Source organism: Dunckerocampus dactyliophorus, chromosome 12 (assembly GCF_027744805.1).
Source record: "Dunckerocampus dactyliophorus isolate RoL2022-P2 chromosome 12, RoL_Ddac_1.1, whole genome shotgun sequence".
Lineage (NCBI taxonomy): Eukaryota > Metazoa > Chordata > Actinopteri > Syngnathiformes > Syngnathidae > Dunckerocampus > Dunckerocampus dactyliophorus.
The window spans coordinates 9,828,900-9,849,827 of NC_072830.1; the positions used below are offsets into that span (position 1 = coordinate 9,828,900).

Consider the following 20,928-nt stretch of genomic DNA (forward strand, 5'->3'; position numbering starts at 1 on the left):
AATCCATAGCAATGTATATACCAGTAGTATCGAATATACCATACTACAGTATCTGGTACCAGGGACCTTTCTGTACTTTTAGCAGCATTTCGGCAAGTTATTCCACTTCGAAGCCAAAATAAAAAGGCTGCTAAAGTTGAGTCCGTTTGTTTGGGTTGAAAAAAGCTATGAAAACAAATGAGTCGCTCTCAGCCATGTTTGTGATGTGAAAGTAGCTCTCAGAAGACAAAAGGTTTGGAGAGCCCTGGTCCACAGGAAGTAAATATGGACATGATTTACAGCTATTGCAGGTTCTGGGAAGGATTTCCACCAAGATTTTGGAGCGTGTCCGTGGGAATTTTTGTCCATTTGTGAGATTTCCACAGCCAAGTCATCCAAGCATTGGTGGAGACGCTTTGTGGGAACAGAAAAGGGGTCTTACTCTGCGTGTTCCCACAAGGTTGGAAGCATGTCCAGCATGTCTTGATGAAGAATGAAGATGCAGGATGCGTTAACACACGTGGACACTTTCCTGACTTACAGTATTACCTAACTCAAATATTACGAAGCAAAATGTCATCTGCTGGGTTGAATGTCAAGATTATTTGTATAATTTGGATATTTTGACCATTTTATATTTCATAAAAAGCCTGTCAAATATACCATAGATTCCAGACTATATAAGTCGCTACTTTTTTCACACTTTGAGCCCTGCAGCTTAAACAATGATGCGGCTAATTTATGGCTAATTTATGGTGGTTTGATGCGACATGTTAAGTAGGTTTGATGAAGTGTAGAATGACGGCAGCTTCTGCTTGGACCGCGGTAGCTGTTCAACTCCCATGGGGGGCAAAAAAAGCATCTCACGTCTCATTGGAGCTAATGAGTGATGCTAGTAACATCAAGTGTCGGTAGGATTGCAAGGTTTATAGTGCGTCTTTCTGTGTAAATATCCCATGTTACAACGTGGACACCTGCGGTTTACAGACAAGTGTGTATACATTAGAGATGCACGATATCTTCTTTTTCAAACAAATACCAATAACTTTCTGCTTCTCAAAAACGATATGGTGCTGATAAACGATAGCTTTTTTTAAATTTACTAGATTGAACTGTAGTTAGTGCGCACCTGGAGATGAGAAGGACTCCAACAAATTAGCATTTGGCCAACAGCACCTGTTAATTGGTCCAAATCAAATATCATGACATTACTACTACCATATCATTACTAGCAGTATCGGTGCAGGAGAAGCCACCTGGCATGGCCAGCAAGGTGCACTGTATTCAGACACATGCTCCGAGCAGCCAGTTTGCCACTACAGAGGTCTCTGCCTGTACTTTTGCACTTTTCATATGCCGCGGCGCTGGTGTTTCACGTAGCAGATTTTTGGAAGGTTTTTTTGTGTGCGCTAGGTTCCCCCCCCCCCTCATCGCGGCGCAACAACTACAACTAGCATGCAAACTGTCTCTGAAAGTGAGCGTTCGTTTACAAGTGAGCTCAGGAGCTCAGGGCAAGTTACGACAGGCTATTAACGCCACTGGCAAGAGAAAAAAGGAGCGCTCGATTTGCTCACCTGCACAGTACAGGTAATCTTGCTTCATTGGAGCGTTTTTTAAAATGATCAGTTATCTGAGCTATTTCAAATGTTATTGGATTTATCGGTATGATGTCATAATTCCCTCCTATAGGCCCGATAATGATTGTGCACTCCGAGTATAAATGAACATTTGTTTTCTCTTTATATTTGGTGGGTGTGGCTTACATTCAGATGGGCTCAATAGCCTGGAATTTATGTTACTGTTATGGTTTTAGATACTTTTTATCATTTCTCATGTTAACACTGGTCTTTGGTCCGTGTAGCGTTCACATTTGAGCTCCAGAACTTGCAAACTCCATCTCCTACTGGTTTGGTGCACACAAGGAAGCACACTAGCAAAGCAAACACATTGCAGCTCCTTTCAAACAAACCAAAAATGAAGTGTGAACTGACAGGGTGCAACAAAAAGTCACACAAAGTGTGTCCAAAGACTTTCGCTCATGCTAAGGTCATGTGGTGTGATGATGTTTTTGTCCGTGAGTAAGTAAACAAGCAGGAGAACATGCCGGGAGCAACAAGATAAGCAAACTTGGCTGGAAAGGAGCAGACTTTCAAAAGGCGACCTACAGGCATTCTTCTTTTTCTTTTTTTTATTTTTAAGCCGATCATGTCGGCACACGCGCAACGAACGAGTCAGGCCGTGCTAACATTCCAATCACACAGACAGCATGTTGTGATGGGACAGTGTGGAGGTTCAAAGAGGTGTGGGAGTGGCGCGGTTATGTGACTCAGTGAGGATGAAAAGGTAAATTAAAGGGTGACTTGCAGACGCTGAGGAGTGGAAGACAAATAAAAAATGACGTAACAAGCCAGCTAATTCAGCCAACCATTATTATTATTATTATTATTATTATCATAGTTATCCAGCCTGTCTTGTCACATCTGAATTGAACACAAACATACATACTGGTTATTAGTACACTTAACTTATACTTCCTGGACTTCTCCATGCTTATCTGCAGCAAACTTAACAAAAGTGACAATCAGACCACCATGTCTCCTTCCGTAAGACACGCTATTGGATAGATATGTTTATTTTATATTATTATATTACTGTATATCGGTGGTCAACCGATTATCAGGGCGATATTTGGAATTTTGACGCTCAGCAGACTATATTAGCAATAAGGAGAATGGATGTAATGTGGAGAATAGTGTGTGTTTGCGTGAAAGTTACGAGAAAAACTGTACAGCTCACGACTACTACAAGCACGTAACATTAAGAACGGAACAAACACAAGCGGCAGCTTTGTTAGCTCGTAGCACGTCCCGATATGTCTGAATCACTTGAAACAATGCTCTTTTTATTGAACTCTACAACAGTTGCTGCTGAGCTTGTTTACTCCCTGTACTTTTTGTTGTATTTGAACCTAAAGATAAGTTATATATAAATGTTACTTTATTTCCTGTGGAAACATTTCAGGAAGCTGTTTATTTAAGTTTTCATTCAACTTCCAAGAGAATATTTTGAGTCTAGGAACTCCATTCTCTTCTGGAGCTATTATTTGTTCGGCTAAATAAACACGCCTTAGGCAGTTAAACGAAGTTAAGTGTTTGTATTATTCAACATTTTTACTCCTATTTTGATACTTTTACTGCAAATGAATATCTTCTCTGAATATCGGTTTAAGACTTTGCTCAAAAACAACCCCAACCCCCATAAGATAGAAATAAAATGTTCAAAAAAGGAGTCAGTAATGTCTTGTGAATGAGCTGAAAAATGGGTTTGTGGATGCTTGATGCCAGTGTTTCCAGGAGGCTAGTGGGAATGTCGCTCCAGTGGTGAAAATGGCTTCACGGAGGGCATCCACTGTCTGGAACTGACGTCCATTTTTGTAAACTTCCCTTGCCATCCATCCCCAAATGTTCCCCATTGGATTTAGATGAGGGGAACACGCAGGATGGTACAAAAGAGTGAGCTTATTCCCTTGGAAGAAGTACGGTGTTGTCCTGTTGAAAAAGCCAGGCATTACCACACAGATGAGGGTCTTCAGTCATGAGGGATGCCCCCTGCAACATCTCCACATAGCCAGCTGCCGTTTGACGCCTCTCCACTGTGCCGCATGAAAAACATCTCAGGTGGGATCTTCTTGTAATGCCAGTAACGTTGGAAGCCATCAAGACCGTCAAGGGAGAATAAGACGTTCTTCCACCTTTCAATGTCCCATGTTTGGTGCTCTCCTGCAAATTCCAAACCTTGAAGGAGATGAGGCCTTTGAAGAGCTTTTTCACTGCACTCGGCACCAGTAACAACCTTCATTTGGGCCGAAGATGGTCCCGTGTCTTGACGGACAGCCTCCGGCTCAGGGCCGTTGACATTTTTTGGGGTCTACCACTTGACTTTTTTTGTTTCATGAGCCTCAGGATGTTTGAAGAAGTTTCAAATGACTGCGTCCAACCTCAGCAGCAATGGTGCGCTGCGAGAGACCTTGCTGATGCAAATCAACAATCCCACCGCGTTCAAAGAGAGAACCTTTTTTTTGTGCCTTTGACATCAAAAGATCATGACAGTGTGAATACCTGACAGCAAATCACATTCAATCCACATTTTCGACTGCTCTAAACATTTTGATCAGGAGTATACATATATATCATTTTTAATGTATTTTCCCAACTCCTTGTCTTCACATTTTCAGCAAATGAGTTGCCTCCACACACCAACGGTTCAACTGCCGTGTTACTAAAAAGCCAAAAGTGATTTCATCATTTTTAACCTAACCCTAAACGTAACCCTAACCCTAACCCACACCTAATATCCTTGCAAAGGCCTCAGGAGGTGTGCAGGTGGAGATACAGTATATTTCAAATATGGCCCACAAAAGGCTGACAAGCTGAGACTAGGAGGATATTTGTGTGGTGGGAAGGCAGAATGCTACCTGTGTGTGTGTGTGTGTGTGTGTGTGTGTGTGTGTGTGTGTGTTTAATCTCACAGGAGCAGCAGCACATCCAGAAGTGACCCGTGTCCACTTAAACACACGCTCTCAATGACCTGCAGCGTGTCGCTTTATCGTGCAGGAACAGGAAGTTGCTGCGGCTTAGTGAGGACTACAAATACGTGTGGTTAATGAAGGTCAACCATGTTGCAGATAAATAATGCAACGCTACTGCTAATAAAAAGGACCTTTAACGTGCCTTTAAACAACACCGTGTTCTCCTTAGAGCCTGTGGTGCAAAGTGGATGTGACGTAAGGATGAGTTATTGGGTCAGCACACATTACACCGCACAAATCTGCACGCTCGTGTGCTTTTTAAGCAGGCAGAGGTCGGGCCAGCTGCTTGTTTACCATGCAGCTCTGCTGTGCTTCTATTTTTTAATTCCGTTGCTGGATGTCCACGCGGCAGATCTGGAGCCAGCGGCGCGACCCCGGGACAGCGTCTGACCTACTTGACGGCGCTCTCGGGAAGGCGTGACATCGAGATGGGAGAGCGGGACGCTCGGGCCACAGCATCGCCGTCGTGTGCGTGTATCCTCCGGAGAGGCCAAACAGGCACAGCGTGCACAAACAAATGTGCTCGCCTCTCATGTTTGCTTCCCTGGTGACATTTTACTTCTCCAAATACAGAACATAAACGCACGAGCTTCACCCCTCCTCCATCTTGTGCTGTCGCTGTGTTGGCATATTGAAATAACGATGACATCATTATTATCATTGGGTCAAAATTTTTTGTTCTACGCAAAATGCCACATTTTCGACTGCCGGATTTTTCAACAGATTGAAGCCATTCCGACATCAAACTGTTCAATACGTTCAGGACATTCAGGCTACCTGTTTTTCAAAGGACAAACATTTTCACTTCTCACTAAATTCCCACTTTTCTCTAAAAACAGATTTAAACAATTCCAAAGTCAAAATGCACAACTCAATCACAACATTTAGCATTCCTGGTATATTGCGCTATCATGCTACTTCGTAGCATGCTAACATTAATAGCATGTTCTGCCATTTTTATGAGTATTACCTCGCGGTGCAACGATACACAAAAGTCACGGTTTGGTTCAGTTTGATACATTGGTGTTATGGGTTGATATTTTTTTATTTTTTTATTTTCAAGCACTACCATGCTAGGTGTTGCATGCTAACATTAGCATGCAGCGTGCTTACGTTAGCATAGTAGCATTTTTAGTCGTTTTTTTAAAGTAAAACTCATGGAAACACTTTGTGCTGTCAAGTGTTAGCATGCTAGCAATGTTAACATGCTAATGTCCCTACAATGTTAAAATGCTAATGTTGGCATGATAACACTTAACATGGTAGAATTTTTAGCCATTTTCATTAGTATCAACATTGACAGCCACTCAGCGCTATCATGTTAAGTTTTGCATGCTAACATTAGCATAGTAATTAGTATTTTTGCCGTTTTCGTGAATAGAAACTTATATAAACACTTTCAAAACAGTGCTATGTTAGGTATTAGCATGTTAACTAGCTAGCATGTTAACACTAGCAAAGTAGCACTTTTTTAACATTTTCATAAGTATTAACATATGCAGACACACAGCACTATCATGCTATTCAATAATGCTTTGAAATTGCTTGCTCAATTTTTTTTTGGTTGATAAAATTTTTTTCCGTGTCCTAAATACTCACATATATTCATTCTGCATTTCGACACTCAAACCTTTCCTGCTCATTTCTGTTTTTCTCCTTCATCTCTCCATTCTGCTTAAGCATCCACACGCAATGTCTTCAGCCATCATCAAGTTCTTATTATTATTGTTACTGAGTGGAGCTAACACGCTTGAATAATAACATGACGAATGGATCCGATAAATGGGTTCTATCTCTCTGTACACGGCTCATTTTTGTCAGGCCACTTTTCACTTTCACTCTTTTTTTATACGACGTACTTCTCGGAGTATCAGCACTAGTTGTGATATGAATATGTAGGTTCATATTTTAGTAATTGAAATTCTGTGAACACTCGCATTATGACAATGATTTTATTATCAATGGTATTATATTTCCCTATTTTGTTGTATGATTTTGTGTAATATTAAGAAAAAAAGTGTACCAAGTGTACTATTTTTATAAGAAAAAATAATTCACTCACATTAAGATGTTGAAAAACTGAATTCAGAGTGCAAGTTTTGTCACACCACCATGAAGTGAGATCGCCACCCACTGGCCTTGCATGCAAACTGCCGTGTGGTTTTTGGAGGTCTTTGTGAACGGGTTTTTTTTGGTGTTGTACAAATGTATCATGAGTGGCGCTAATGTTAGCTAGCTGAAGTAAACAGAGCATGCTAACATGCTCAGTGTCTGCGGCGTCTCATGCTAAAGCCTCATTTGGATAATGAGGCGCCATCCTGGCAGGAGCAGCGCCTCCCGCAGCGAAGAAGCGCTGCTCCGCCATCAGCCCGTGGGAACCCGTTTGCACGATCAGACAAGGTTCTAAAGAGCTTCTCGGAGAGCGACGAGGCCAGGACGCAGCAGACACTCTGCCCGACGCGCTGCCGTGTAATGGTACACAAGACGCACACATGTGGCCTTTGGATGCATGAATAATGCAAGGCACCGCGCCAGTTGGCGAGAGCACCGCGTGCAATACGTGGGCTGAGACGGACGCAAATTGAGACAGGCGGAGAAGAACAAATTTCACATTGCTCGGGGAGACCTGGGCAAATGGAAGGACTTCCATGTTGACACACACCGTGACGCCCACTCCTGGACGCTTTCATTTCCAGACGAGCGGCGAAGGCGGCTGATAAAAATGAACACCGCCATGGCGTCACATGGTGTTTGCGAGCGGGAACACGGGAGGAAGCCATCCTCGCTGTCAGTCACATAGGGAGGAAGGACGACTTGCAAGCTTGCTTTACAGTAGTTCGTCCTCACACTCCACCACTTGTACCGCGATGGACTTATTTCCCCCTTACCCCCCGGCCCCCGCTGGCCTGCGTTCATGCTGATCATTTACTTGTTCCACCACTTCTATTCTAAGGTTTAATTTTGGCAGTTGCACATGACTGAGTGTACTGGGGGGGCTTGGATTCTTTTGAGTCTTTGAGTATTTTATTTCGGCTATGAATTGTGTTGTTATCATTGAGTCATTGACTGCCAGCCATGTTTTAGCACTACATCAACATTAAAACTATATGAAGAAACTTTAGACTCTCTTCTTTCAGCGGGAAAAAAAACTCAGAAGAATCAGCGTCACCGATCTGAGTCACGACTCTGAACTGCTTCCGGGGTGGCGCCACATGGCTCAGCGACGCTAACCATGAGCGTGCTGCTTCGGCTGCTATTGTCAACTGCATTTGTGTCTACGTCACCTACATTACTACGCCCACTTCCGGTTTATGCCCCGCCCAGTCCGAGTAGAGCTGTGGATCATTTAGATGGGTGAACAGACACAGAAACAGATCGTAGTGTACCCGCTCATCCCGAGTACCGCGCCTAAAACAATGCAGACGTTAGGTGTGAAGAGGTTTCTCCTCACACGGTCGCTGACATTTCCACGCTTTTTTAGAGGAAACGGCGAGACCGGAACACAAGAGCGCATGAAAGTGGAGGATGAACGTTTCCAGACGGTTAGTCTCCCAGCTGAACCTTCACTGATCTGATATCCTCCTCCATGCCTCATCCTGATAATGTGCTACCACTTCAAAAAAAAAAAAAAAAGATCACCTTGCGGCATCAAGTCACTCCGAGGCCGAGAAACGTTACCACGTTTTTCCCCGACACTACGCCACAAAAGACAAGGAGAGCGCAGCGATGATGGCGCGGTTGGAAGGCCGACAGAGAGGACGTTCATCACGACTCTTTGCGATGGCGAGAAAATGAAGACGGCAGCAACCATTTGTTTGCCGCCGTGCACAAACAGAGCGCCATTGTTCTCAAGGCGATTAGCGTCATGAAAGGCTGATTTCCTTCTTTGAAATGGCATCAAGCTGCGCGGCGGCTGTGGAGTGGTTCACAGCAAGAAGGGTCCGGCTTTGAAACACTAACTTTCTGTGTGGAAAATGCCCGTTTTGAAAACACGCACGTCCCGTTGGTTAAAGACACTCGATTGTCTTCATTGTTCCCCCAACAAAGGTATGCTAGGTTTGTTCAGAAACCTTAACTCTCAAGCTAGGTTAGTTAAAAACTGTGTTTTGGAAAGAAAAAAAATACATTTGCTTTATTAAAAACACTAAAATCTCTGTGATGTTTACACCGCGACCACTCGATGAAACACGCAAGATGTTTGCCGTCCGTGTTTACGAAAATGGTCTTCATTGTTTGTAAAACGTTTGTTTGGGTCATTAAAATACAAGCAGTTGTCTTTGATGCGTAAAACACATACGTAAACTTGTTTACAAAAACGTGTGTTTCAGTCGGCCTTCGTTTAAGGCGGTTAATTGGTTCCACACCAGACTGCAATAAGTCAATTTCTGCAAAGTAGGATTCGATATTCTTTGTTTACACCACAATGCTAATGCGCAGGTTACGGGATCACTGCACGGACAAAAAAGATGGCCACTGCTGGCATAGCATGCTACCAAAGCTAACTACTGAGCCTCCAATTTATTTATTTTAAACTTTAAAAAAGTGTTTCAATGTTTCAAGTGGGGAAGAAGGACAAAGTAAGAAGCCAAAAACGTACCACTTCCACACGGCATGGGAGGGCTTTTTTTTTTATTCACTCTATTATGTCGGACATGCCATGGCTGACTACATGCAGTGTAACATCGCTGACACCTGGTGACCTGAATACTACATATCTATTTATCTTATTTATCAATTAGTGCTGCGATAGAGTGAGGGAGCGATGTTCAAACAGCAATGTGGCGAGGGACGACTGTACATCCATTACTCTAAATTCTCTGATATTTACTTTCGTTAGGCTCGTTTTACCCACTAAAGCGTCTTTGATACAACATTTTAGGTTTACCTGGAAATTGTCTTCCTGGTTTGCAAAAACATACATTTGCTCCGTGATGTTTAGAAAAATGTACGTTACATGAAAAACGCTGACAAATGTGATTAGAAATTGTAACAAAACGTAATAAAAACCAAAATCCATTTTTAATACAACACTGCTTCCTGTCCAATCGTGATGTCCCGTACTGGTCTTGGTTGTTTGTGGTGACTCTGCCTTCAAACGTCGCTCACTTGCGTTCCTCCAAGTCGTTTAAGACGCACCCGGTGCACGCCGCTCGCCACGGTGGACGCCGTCCCCGAACTAATTGAAACAAGGCGCTATCTTCCACGCTGACACTCCAACAAATGGTTGGCTGCAAAGTGAGCAGCTTGATTAAAATTTGCCTGCCTAAAGTGCTCCATCAGTGCCGCTTCCCCCGTGCGAGAAAACACATTTCCTCCCATCCAAACAGCTTGTCTCGGACATTTTATCTCCCCCAAAACTGGAAGCGGGGGTGTTTCCTTGGCAGGTGCATATTGCTGTGTCAGTCGGCTGTCGCCGCGCTCATGCATTATGCACGTCGCAGTGCTGCCATCTTGATAGGCGTCAGACATTGCGTTTTTTATTGTTTTTTTTTTTACTCTTTCTACTATTTTACTATTTTTCTCAACTGGAGCGGGCTGGAAAATGCCGGGCATGAATGACTTATTGACCGAACACTAAATGATTGAATTTCTGCCCTTTAAAGCAACACAATGTTGATGTTATTTAATAATCAAACATCAAACAGTCAGAACAATGAAACGACAAAAGAGTGACCATTCGCCTGAACTTAAAGGAAGAGTGCACTTTTTAACAAATGTTGCCCATGATCCACAATCCTTATGTGAGACATGAGCACACGTTAATATCTATACCTACTCCCCCAACAAAGCCTTCTGAAAAAAGCTCCAAAAATGCACACAATGTGACCTGCATACTACCCAAGCTACAGCGACATTGCTATTCTTATTGCTATTAACATTGTTACGCCCAAGAACTACTTTATTGGCGTAGTGACACCTTGCCACACCGCACCGGCTAGCTTCACCACACACTTGTTCACAATGCCTCAGGCCACTTAGTGAAAGGCAACGCCACATATTGGAGCTGCCGCCATTGCTATTTGAGTTTGGAAAAGTTAACGCTTGCTATGTTGCTATGTGAAATCAATGCACCCAGGAAGGAAGTCCCGCTAATGCTTAAAGTGAGCAAAATACTGTAAGTATTACATGGTATCATGAATGCACCTGCTACTACATGGATATAAAACCATAAAACCTTGTTGAAAACCTTGTTTTTTAGAGGGCTTTATAGTCAAAATAGGTGCGTCCCATTACATGCCTTGCTTGCTCCCTCATGCGGACTCTTTTCTCTCTTTCGAATACACAGAAAAGAGAAAGACGCGTGTTCATGCCTCACATATTTGTTAATAGAAACATTTGATTGTAGATGATGGGCTGATGGGCAAAATTCCCCAAAAAGTGCACTTTTCTTTTAAAGACGAACCGAGGAAGCCCGTTAATGTTAAGTGCAAAGTGTTAGCAACTTGAAATGACTTTATGCCTGTTAGCAACGGCATATTGCCACTATCTGCTAACCATTCAGGAAACAGCAACTGTATTAAACCTCGTACCGTACTGTTTGACAGAGTGCTACCACGATCGTCATTAGAATACTGCTAGCTGTTAGCTGTTACATATACAGTACGATTTATTCTTTTCTAGTCACTGTTAGCGACTGCACATTACCGGCTAAGCTTGGCTGTTAGCGGCTTTGTATTTTCATTTGCTAATCACATACTTGGTACAGTAACGACACAAGTGCATATTATTTGCAATGGCTAAGCTAGCTTTCAGGTAGCTGTTGCTAACTGCAGAATCTGCAAGCCCAGTTAGCACGATTTTAGCTTCATACACTTAGCCAAACACTAGTCAGAGAGTAACAAGTATGTTGGGGCCTTTTAGAGAATCGACAGGAAATGTCATCATGTGCTAGCGTGATAGCGCAATGAGGGCGAGCCCAGACCCGCAGTGTGCAAGGTTACAGTCTCAGCTGGAAAGTCAGGCATATTGTGGCCATGTCTTCGTGTTGCACGTGTGAGTGAGAGGTGGCTATGAGGGTAGGTGGAGGGGGAGTGGCGGTGGCGGCCATGTTCTGACAAGATCGCATTCCTCGCCACATCAGACAGCAAGCACCCGCGCTGACAGGCCGCCATGTCGCAACACTAGCCGTGCGTTAGCTTAGTTTCACTGCCAGGTAAGCATTTGAACGGCAAGTAACAACAATTTATATTTTTTGTTCTTAAAAAGCCAGGCAGACACAGCAAGTGACCTGCTAGAATACAACAAAGGGACAAAGGGAAAGGTAGAAATCGTGTACGCAAACACACAGGTGAATGTGCTTCAACAGGTCCACGCACTGTTGACTCAATAAAACGGCAACAAAGAACAAAGCCTGCGTTTAAACCCCCCCCAAAAGAAATAGAAAATGGTGTTGTCTTGGTGAAAGCACGTATTGTGTGTTTACAAGCCTCAGCACCGCTACTTCCTGCTGGCTGATGACTTCCTCACTTTCCTGTCTGGTGACTAACGGCAGCCTCTCACACCTGAATTATCACACAATGCGGGGCGGTGACATCACCAACCCCCCCGTACACCCTCGCTGGGAAAGAATAGCAACACAAAGACGCAGCTGTTGGACATTCAGTGTGAGTCAGCATGCCTCCCAGGAAGTCCACACTCTGATACCAGACCAGGAAGTAGCGCGTATCGCACAATCCCACAGCCTGCCCACCGCCAAGGGGCTGAATCACTTCCATCAATGCATTCTTTGACGTTATTCCAGGTAGTGAGCAAAGAAATCACATCACCTTGTAGCAACTCCATTCAAGTTAGCATTTCGTCACTCCAAATATATGTTTTATACAACCTCACATGAGCAAAATCCGACATTAACAATGTCTGTTGTTCAGGCACTGCTGTTAAAAACTACACACTGTTCGCAACAGTAAGCTAATTAACTACATAGCCGGCCGGCGCTCGGCTAGCTTTTAGCAACTATTCTTCTAATTTTCAGTGATAAAAGTTAGCATTTTGTTGCTGTCCAAGGAAAATCCTGTATCTTTTTAGAGAAAAAATGAAAAATACCCACCGCTAATTACATCACTGCTAAGATAGCTATGTTTATTCTTGGTGACTGTCATCTTAAAACGTTATGCTAGCAGTTACAGACATCAAGCAGGTATTCGCATACAATTCTAGCTTTCAGAAACTCCTAAGTTTAGCCTTGGGCTAACACTACCAGCTACCATTTGCACATTGCTAGCCACCCGAAAGCCACCCACAACTACATGGCATCTGCTAACTCTAGCTGTTAGCATATTGTCAGCACCAGCTAAGACCAGACTCAGACAGTGTAATAGCACCAAGTGCAAACATCAATCACTGAAAAATCAACTGCGACCTGCTACCATCTTGCACTGGCAAACAGTTAGCGACATCACTCACTTAGTCTGTGCTAACCACGACCCACTCACTCAATGTAAAGCCAGCGGCAGTGTCTCAGAAAGCGCTAACAGTAAAGTTAGTAACTGCTGAAGAGAGGAAGAGGGCGGAGCTCTTCAGAGCAGAAGCAAGCCATGCCAGAGAGCGGAAGCCGACGGCGCCACGGTTTACAGTCTCGGCTTACCTGTGATGTTGACGTCAACGATGCCGGTGCGCGTTCCGATGCCGTTGGTGGCGTCGCACACGTACGTGCCGGCCAGGTCGTAGGTCACGGCACCCTTGAAAAACAGGCTGTTGTTCCTGATCTCCACGTTGCTCGGCAGTGAACCGTTCAAGCTGCCACAAAGTAGAAAGAGTTGGCGTTAGAAGGCACTAAATGAGGGACAATATGAAGTACAGCAGTGACTAGCATGTTATCACCGCCATCATCCATCATGGTAGAACCCCAGCAGGTGCTAACACGTCAGCTGCAGCCTTAGGGAGCGCCTCTGGAATACTAAACAAGCTGCCAGGCGGGGCTTACTTCCTGTCCACGTTTGGCTGATCCACTGATAAGCTGTCAATGAGAGCGAGGGTGGGTCAGGGACGGGTCAGCCCCTCAGGTGTTTGCCTTCTTAGTCCACTTTGCGGTCACGCTTGGGTAGACCTCCATTCTATTCTGCTATGGTGACCTTTTACAAAGGACCCCTTGGACCCCATCAACTTTCAACCACAAGTAGCCATTTCCTGTGTCAGCCAAGGATTGGACCGCGGCACATGCTAGCCGCTGTTAGCTAGAAGAAGACTTTCTCAGAAAAACATGACAAAATGGCATTGAGCAGGGTTTAGCATAATCACTCAGTATATCGCTACCAGCTAGCAACCTGAAGTGCTTCGTTCAAGCTAAATCTTAGCTCAGTGACTGCTAACTCGTACTACTGCAAACAGGAGCATCTGCTAACTTTTCAGTCTAACGCTAGCTGTTAGCATATACATATTGTAAACATCAAGGAATCATTTGGATGGAATGATGATACCAGTTAGCTTTTTAGCCACAGCAACTTTGTCTTTACAAAAGAAGGCAAGACTTCCATCACCATGAAGCTAATAGTTTGCAACTGCATATTGCCGTCAGCTAACCGCCCGGCCACAATAACACTGCTGGCCAGCTTTTGACAGCATCATTAGCAACTTCAACCAATGCAAAACCAGCTCTTAGCGCTCTCCATGTCCAGGCTAAGCTAATTAATCACCATGAAGCCAGCTAGTTAGCGACCTCCAAGTCAAGGTGTCTGCTATTTCATTAATCACCATAAAGCTAGCGAGTTAGTGACTACCTATTCTTAGTGTCCCTTGGTCATTGACTCAGCATAGAGCTAGCTGTTAGCATTTGCATACAATTAGCAATGTCACTTCGGTACAAAGTGAGCACTTCCTATTCTTACTGTATTGCTGCACATACATGTTTTATGATGAGCGAGTTATTTCCAGTATTTCCTGTGGGAAATGATGTTGATTTTCTGCTGATGTCACATGAAAGCCTGCACCTCTACTTTGTGTGTGCGTGTGTGTGCTTGCGAGTGACGCAATCGGGCCAGCCTGTTCCGGATGGTTCTGTCCCAGCCTTGCGCTGACCTCCACAGCGGAGCCCAGGGGAACCTTCACAATACATTTAGCGTGTTGTTTTCAGCCAGCGACGGCCGTCCCGTCCCATCCGTCATTGCGGCGTCCTCGTCCTTCTACATCACGTCTCCTCGTCCTCATGTCTCCCCGCATCCTCCTCTTTGCTTAAGATGTCAACAGAGCACGTGCACTGCGGTCATGTGACTGCTTGCTTATTACGGCTGACATCAGCACATTCATCTCCATGCAACACGACATCAGAAAATCAATAGGGTTCTTTCTTTGATGTGAAAAAAACTCCCAGGAAGCTTGACAATGCACTTTGACCTCGGCTAACGGCCGCCTCCAATCACATGTTTTTCAAAACCAACAGGGTTCTTGTTAAGATGTGTTGAGAGGAATAAAACCTAATGACTAAAGAAATAATACTCAAAAACAACAGGGTTCTTAATGGAAATAATACCTTAATATTCCTATTCTGTAGGGAAAAAATACTTGATGTCATTCAAAATCAATAGAATTCACCTTTTTATGTTGTGTCCTTCATTGGGAACACCAAACTCATCCACCCCCTTCTCAGACCCTACCTGTACACCCTCTCCTCAAACCCTACCTGTACACCCTCTCCTCAAACCCTACCTGTACACCCTCTCCTCAGACCCTACGTGTACACCCCCTTCTCAGACCCTACGTGTACACCCTCTCCTCAGACCCTACGTGTACACCCCCTTCTCAGACCCTACCTGTACACCCTCTCCTCAGACCCTACCTGTACACCCCCTTCTCAGACCCTACGTGTACACCCTCTCCTCAGACCCTACCGGTACACCCTCTGCTTAGACCCAAACTGTACACTCGCTCCTCAGACCCCAAACGTACACCTTCTCCTTAGACCCTACCTGTACACCCTCTCCTCAGACCCGACCTGCAGACCCTGTCCTTAGGGGTACCCCTCTCCTTAGGCCCAACCTGTGCACAGTCTTCTCAGACCCTACGTGTACACCCTCTCCTCAGACCCTACCTGTAGCCTCCAAGGAACGTCACAGCTCTGACAATAACAATACATACCACCTCCTACTTTATACCTCTCACACACTAGCCGATACCGGCTAGGTATTATTTGGTACTTGCTATAGGAGCAGGTATTTGCCAGTAATACCTACTAGGTGCTACTTACTAGCTCCTCCAGGAGCAGGTATTAGCTAGTACTACCTATAGCTAGGTAGTACTTAGTGGCCAGAGGCAGAAGGCAAAGGCCAAAGAAAAGCAGTGTTTGGTTTGGTTGTTGGTCATGATGGGGCGAGGTTCCTCTTTTGTGTTTCTTATCTTGGTTACTAACAAACAAACGGAGACGTCTTTCTGGAGAGGACAATGGAGACGTTGTCTTTCTTGTGTTGAAGTGACTGCAAGATTAGGACGTACACGTCTGCTTTTACACTACACAACAAAGAAAGCACACAAACCATCTACTCACATCCTACTCCTAAAATCCACAACGCGTCATTTTCCCATTTAAAAAACCCGCACGTAAACAGCACACGTAATCAAGTGTTGTGTCAGGTGTTGTTTGGCACTCACAGCTTCCACTGGTAGATGGTGACAGGGGGGTTGGCATCGGCCCTGCAGGTCAGCTGGACGTTCTGACGGTTCAGGTACCAGTTGCCATCAAAGCCTTCGATTTTCACTTCGGGTTCATCTGCAAAAGAAGCACACACAGGGGGTGGGGGTGCGGGGGGGGGGGGGGGGGGGGGGGGGGGGGGGGGGGTGTTTGTCAAAGTGTCGATGCACAACTTGCAGCAGAGGAACTTTTGGGAGAACCGCAGGAGGAATGGCAGGAATTTGCCTCGGTCCTCCAAAGTTGGTTGATGAGTGAAACTCAGACATGTTGTGTTCTGTTTGACACGCGCAAGACTCCACTCGTCAAAATGTCAACAAGCAACACATACGCTTAGTAGAACACCCGAACGCACACTGACTTCCCCTCAGAAAATGACCTGACGATATCTTTATTACCATCTGATGCTTTTGAAACACCCTGCAATGTCGGGAAAAGAACATTCAGAGGGAGTGTCTCTCAGAGGGAGTGTCTCTGTCCCATTCAAAACAATACAGGATATAAAAAATAAGAATTCATAGATGAATTGATTGATAATTTAAGCCTAGATCACAATCGGTCGTACAGGCTCCTACGGCCGATCGCAGAGGTTCTTTGTCATGTCAAACAAACTTTACGGGTGCTTCAGTTGTTTTCTGGATGCAAGACAAACTCATGCACTTCGTACGTCTTTCTGTGTCGTCCGTATGGACAACGTGTGTCTTTTGTACGTTTTGCTGGTGTCAGGTTTGGCCAAAATGCCCGCATGGAACGCAAGATCAGTCACTTTTACTGCAAGTTTGACGGATGTTACAACTTTCGTGCGTTGGCTGTACCAATGAAGCGACGGCATCAGATTTGGTGCGTGATACGCACGTTCCACTTACAGGTTGTTGGATGCACGGTCATCTTACTCACCACAACTACGGTCTCCACCAGCAAACCCCGCCCCCCCAAAAAACGCAGCGATTTGGGGAACACAAAAAATCACACGGCAAAATCGTGCATCCGGTTGTGACGTAGCCTTTAATCAAATGCGCATCCCGTGTGTGAAATAGAAATGATCGGAGATAATTCAACATTTTTATGTGAAACTCATCTATCTTGCGTGTGTTTAGTCAGATATTTCTAATAAAACACAAACACCATTCTTACTCTGACGGGAAATCATCATTAGGAAACTTCTACTTGATATATCGTCCATTTTGTCCACTGTTTTTTGGAATAGATGTATTATAAATATGTGACACAAATGGGAGATTTATAAGAAGCAAATACAAGCCGACTTTGTGATTTGATGTGCGAGCTATTTTCCGAACATATTCGCTCATTTAGTGAACGCGTTCAATTGGCCTTTGAAAGATGCTAATTGCAGTGCTGCAATATATTTCACGACACAACAAATATTATATTTTGATTATATTCCACTGCACAATACATATATTATATAAAAGCTGAAACATAACCAAAGGGAGGCAAGCTGAATGTTTATTTAGCAGGAGGGACGCGGGTGCATACTGAGAAGCTCATTCGTTGCTTTTCTTTTCCTCGTTGACAGTCAACTGAAGCCAGCGAGTCACATGACAACATCCACCAGCACACGGCGACAACTATGGAAGCAATCGTTCAATGATTTTATTTACTCAGCAACATGTCCACCAAGAACCGAAATGACCGATCTTTACCATTTTTAGAAGATTTTATAAGAGCAAACACAGGCACATATTTTCGTGACAGTATATAAGACCTCATAACTCCCTAATAGACATCATCGTGTCTTAAACGTTCCCTCCGCAGTATTAATGATTACTTGTGTATTTTTTCCAGCAACTAGGACTCCAGTAAACTGTCGCTCCACAGCGTTGTGTGCGACACGCTACCTTTTTAGTTATGCTTTTCTATTTATAGATTTTTATTGACATTGTTTAATTATTCCAATACATACCCTGGTAATAGACACCTCCCCCCATAAGCATGGGTTTTTCCCCCCATACAGACAGGTAGTAACTGTAATTACGTCACTGCATCAAGGATAAGGTTAGCAATGCTAGCATAACAGTCATCCTTCCAAACAGTTGTGATTGGTGGAAAATAAAAATTCTTACACTGCACATTGAGCACCACGCTGTCGGCGAACCTCTCGTTGCGATACGTCACGATGCACGTCAGCTTCTGCTTGTGCGTCTCCCGGCCCGGTACGATGACGTAGTTGCTCCGCACCGTCACCGTGCCGTTCTGGTTGCGGGTTTCCTGGAAGGTGGCCTCCCCCTTCAGCCTGGTGTCCCACTTGATGACGCTGGGGGGCTTCCCGTTGGCCGACACGCAGGTGGCCACCGTCATCTTGCGGCGCTGGGCCCTGGCCACGATGGTGGGCGTGGTCAAGGTCATGCGGGTCATAGGGCGGGCTGCAACGAGAGCGGGTGTCGGTTGTGAAAAGTGTGATTAAAGCTCATTAAACCCAAGCCCGGTGTGATGAAAAGCGCACCTCACCCTCGGGGGGGCTGCAGAGTTCTAATCAGGCCGAGTTGCTCCTCCTCCCCTCAAAGCTAAAAAGCAAAGCTCTCACAGATGGAGCCCCCCACTCGGCCCAAATGCACACTCATCTCATTTGAATCCTTTGGGGGTTTCCAATTAGCAATCCACTCTTAGGACATGAAAAGGCAGGCGTGATGTTGCTAAATGCAGACACGACGTGCTTGCAGCTTCTTCAAGCTGATCCAGGCCCAAAACACACCACTGAGGCTCAGGGACACAAGGTGCACCCTGGCAACTGGGGCCACTTCAGGGTGGACTCCCACTCGAATAACTCAAAATAATCCCAAAGCAAAAACCACAGCACACTCAGGCACTTCTTAATTCGTCTGCATAATAAAGACATTTCATCCGTGTGATTGGCACGTGATTAATGATAGTCTTGCGCAAAAGAAATAATCCGAATGACTAGAAATACGGTATGAACGCTCGTGTGTGAGTGGTGATGCTTTGGATTATTTCCAGTCTGTTTTTGCAACCGTAATTCACCCAATCATCATTTTAAAGCCTTGAAAGATGGCCTGCAAGATGAGATGATGCACCCTCAAGTGGATTATTGATCCCAGCCTCGTCTGCCAATTTTATTGACCGCTCTCTGTGGTGCCTTCCTGCTTTTTTTCAGTGAAAAAAATAGAAAAAAACGTGCTTGTGTGCCTCCAGCGTTGAAAAGGACAAGTCACCACCCCAATCATCACGCCTGACGTCCGCACTCGACCCAGTCATCAGCGGAGGTCGCGCTAACACAAACTCTGACTCTCTTTCTACAAACGGCTTGAGAGTGGAGGCTAAAGGCGGCACGCTGGAGGGGTTCAAACGCGGTTCTTTTGGCAGCGGAGACTTTGGCCTTTCTTTGAACTGTTGGATAAAGACGAAGATGTACCTTTTGACTTGCGTGTTATCTGACGCGGAAAATAAAACATTCAAGACTAATTTGACTGACCACCTTCAACCCATCCGGTCACAGCTTGGAAGAAATCTTCTCTTTTTGCTCTCAGCAGAACGTTCAGCATTAGACGCAGAAAAGGTTGCTTATGCTGTCACGGTGCGGAAAAAGAGGCTAGCAAACACTGTCACAACACGGTAGCGAGGGTTAGGGTTAGGTTAGGGTTAGGTTTAAATTTTAATGACTCCCCCATAACACTCTCTGGGAGTGCATAGAGAGATACGTAGAGAGCCACCTTCGATGCCCTGGCTCGCGCATGTCGCTACGACCCTCTGGGTCCCGGACAAGGCTATCCCTGCAACTCCTCTGGTTAGGTTTAGGGTTAGCTTAAAACAACATTGCGTCGTACTTACCAAAGACGGTGAGGTTGACCATGTTCTCGCGGTTGCCGGCTGGGAAGGTGGTGTACTCGCAGATGTACGCCGCCTCGTCGTGCAGCTGCAGGTTGGAGAAGACGATGGTGGTGTCCTCCAGCGAGGGCGTGCGGTGACGGACCGCCGCCTGCTTGAAGCTGACCCGCTCCTTGAAGGGCGACAGGACGGACACGCCCAGGGCCGGGTTGGCGATGGCCACGTTCTGCTTGGTTCCGTTAAGGAGCTTCTGCCAGGTGACTTGGGAGATCTTCACCGGCGGGCTGCTGTTGATGAAGATGCAGCGCAGCTCCACCTGGGAGCCAACAAAGCCCGACTTACTCGAGTCCATCTGGACCATCTGAGCGCTGCCGTCTACAAGAGACACATAGGAGAATGAAAATAAGAACTTAGTAAGTGGAAAGCATGGAAAGCCAGCATTGTCAGGAAAAATCACATCTATAATTGAGTTAAAAACTGCAGTTGTGCTTAAAGCCATGCTCGATGTCTGCATGAACGAGATGGTGGAAAGGATGGAAAGGATGGTTTCAAAGCTCAGAGGTTCCACTGTGCATGCACTGAAACACATCAGTCCCAACGATGCCTCCTAAATTGCTCCGTACATCATCCTCACCTCCTGCAGCCTCATCCCAAGTCCATCGGGTCTATCTAGCGCTCCTGATGAGATGGGAGGGCCCGACGACAACCAATGCATGACTAATGAATGAGAACAAGGACAACCAAGTCTGTTCAGCAGCCCCTACGCCCCTTAGAGAAGGTAAAACCTTTGTCATTTTAATTACCTTTCACTCCCAAATCCTTCAGTACCTGCCAGCTCCACTGGCAGCATGGAAGCAAACACACACACACACACTCTAAGAAAAAACAAAACCCTAACCCTAAACGCTAACGTGGCACGAGTACGGCATAGAAGTACTCC

At 45.1% G+C, this 20,928-nt stretch overlaps 1 protein-coding gene across 6 annotated transcripts in view; it reads right to left on the reverse strand.

Moving 5' to 3' along the window:
- Window positions 1-20,928, reverse strand: part of nectin1b (nectin cell adhesion molecule 1b) — a 163,369-nt gene that overhangs the window by 89,967 nt on the left and 52,474 nt on the right. For all 6 annotated transcript variants that reach the window (XM_054794081.1, XM_054794079.1, XM_054794083.1 and 3 more), the window contains exons 2-5: window positions 19,992-20,363; window positions 18,269-18,568; window positions 16,148-16,265; window positions 13,152-13,303 (exon numbers count right to left, since the gene is read on the reverse strand). In XM_054794081.1, coding sequence (XP_054650056.1) covers window positions 13,152-13,303; window positions 16,148-16,265; window positions 18,269-18,568; window positions 19,992-20,363 — 942 coding nt within the window. The remainder of the gene's footprint in view (window positions 1-13,151; window positions 13,304-16,147; window positions 16,266-18,268; window positions 18,569-19,991; window positions 20,364-20,928) is intronic.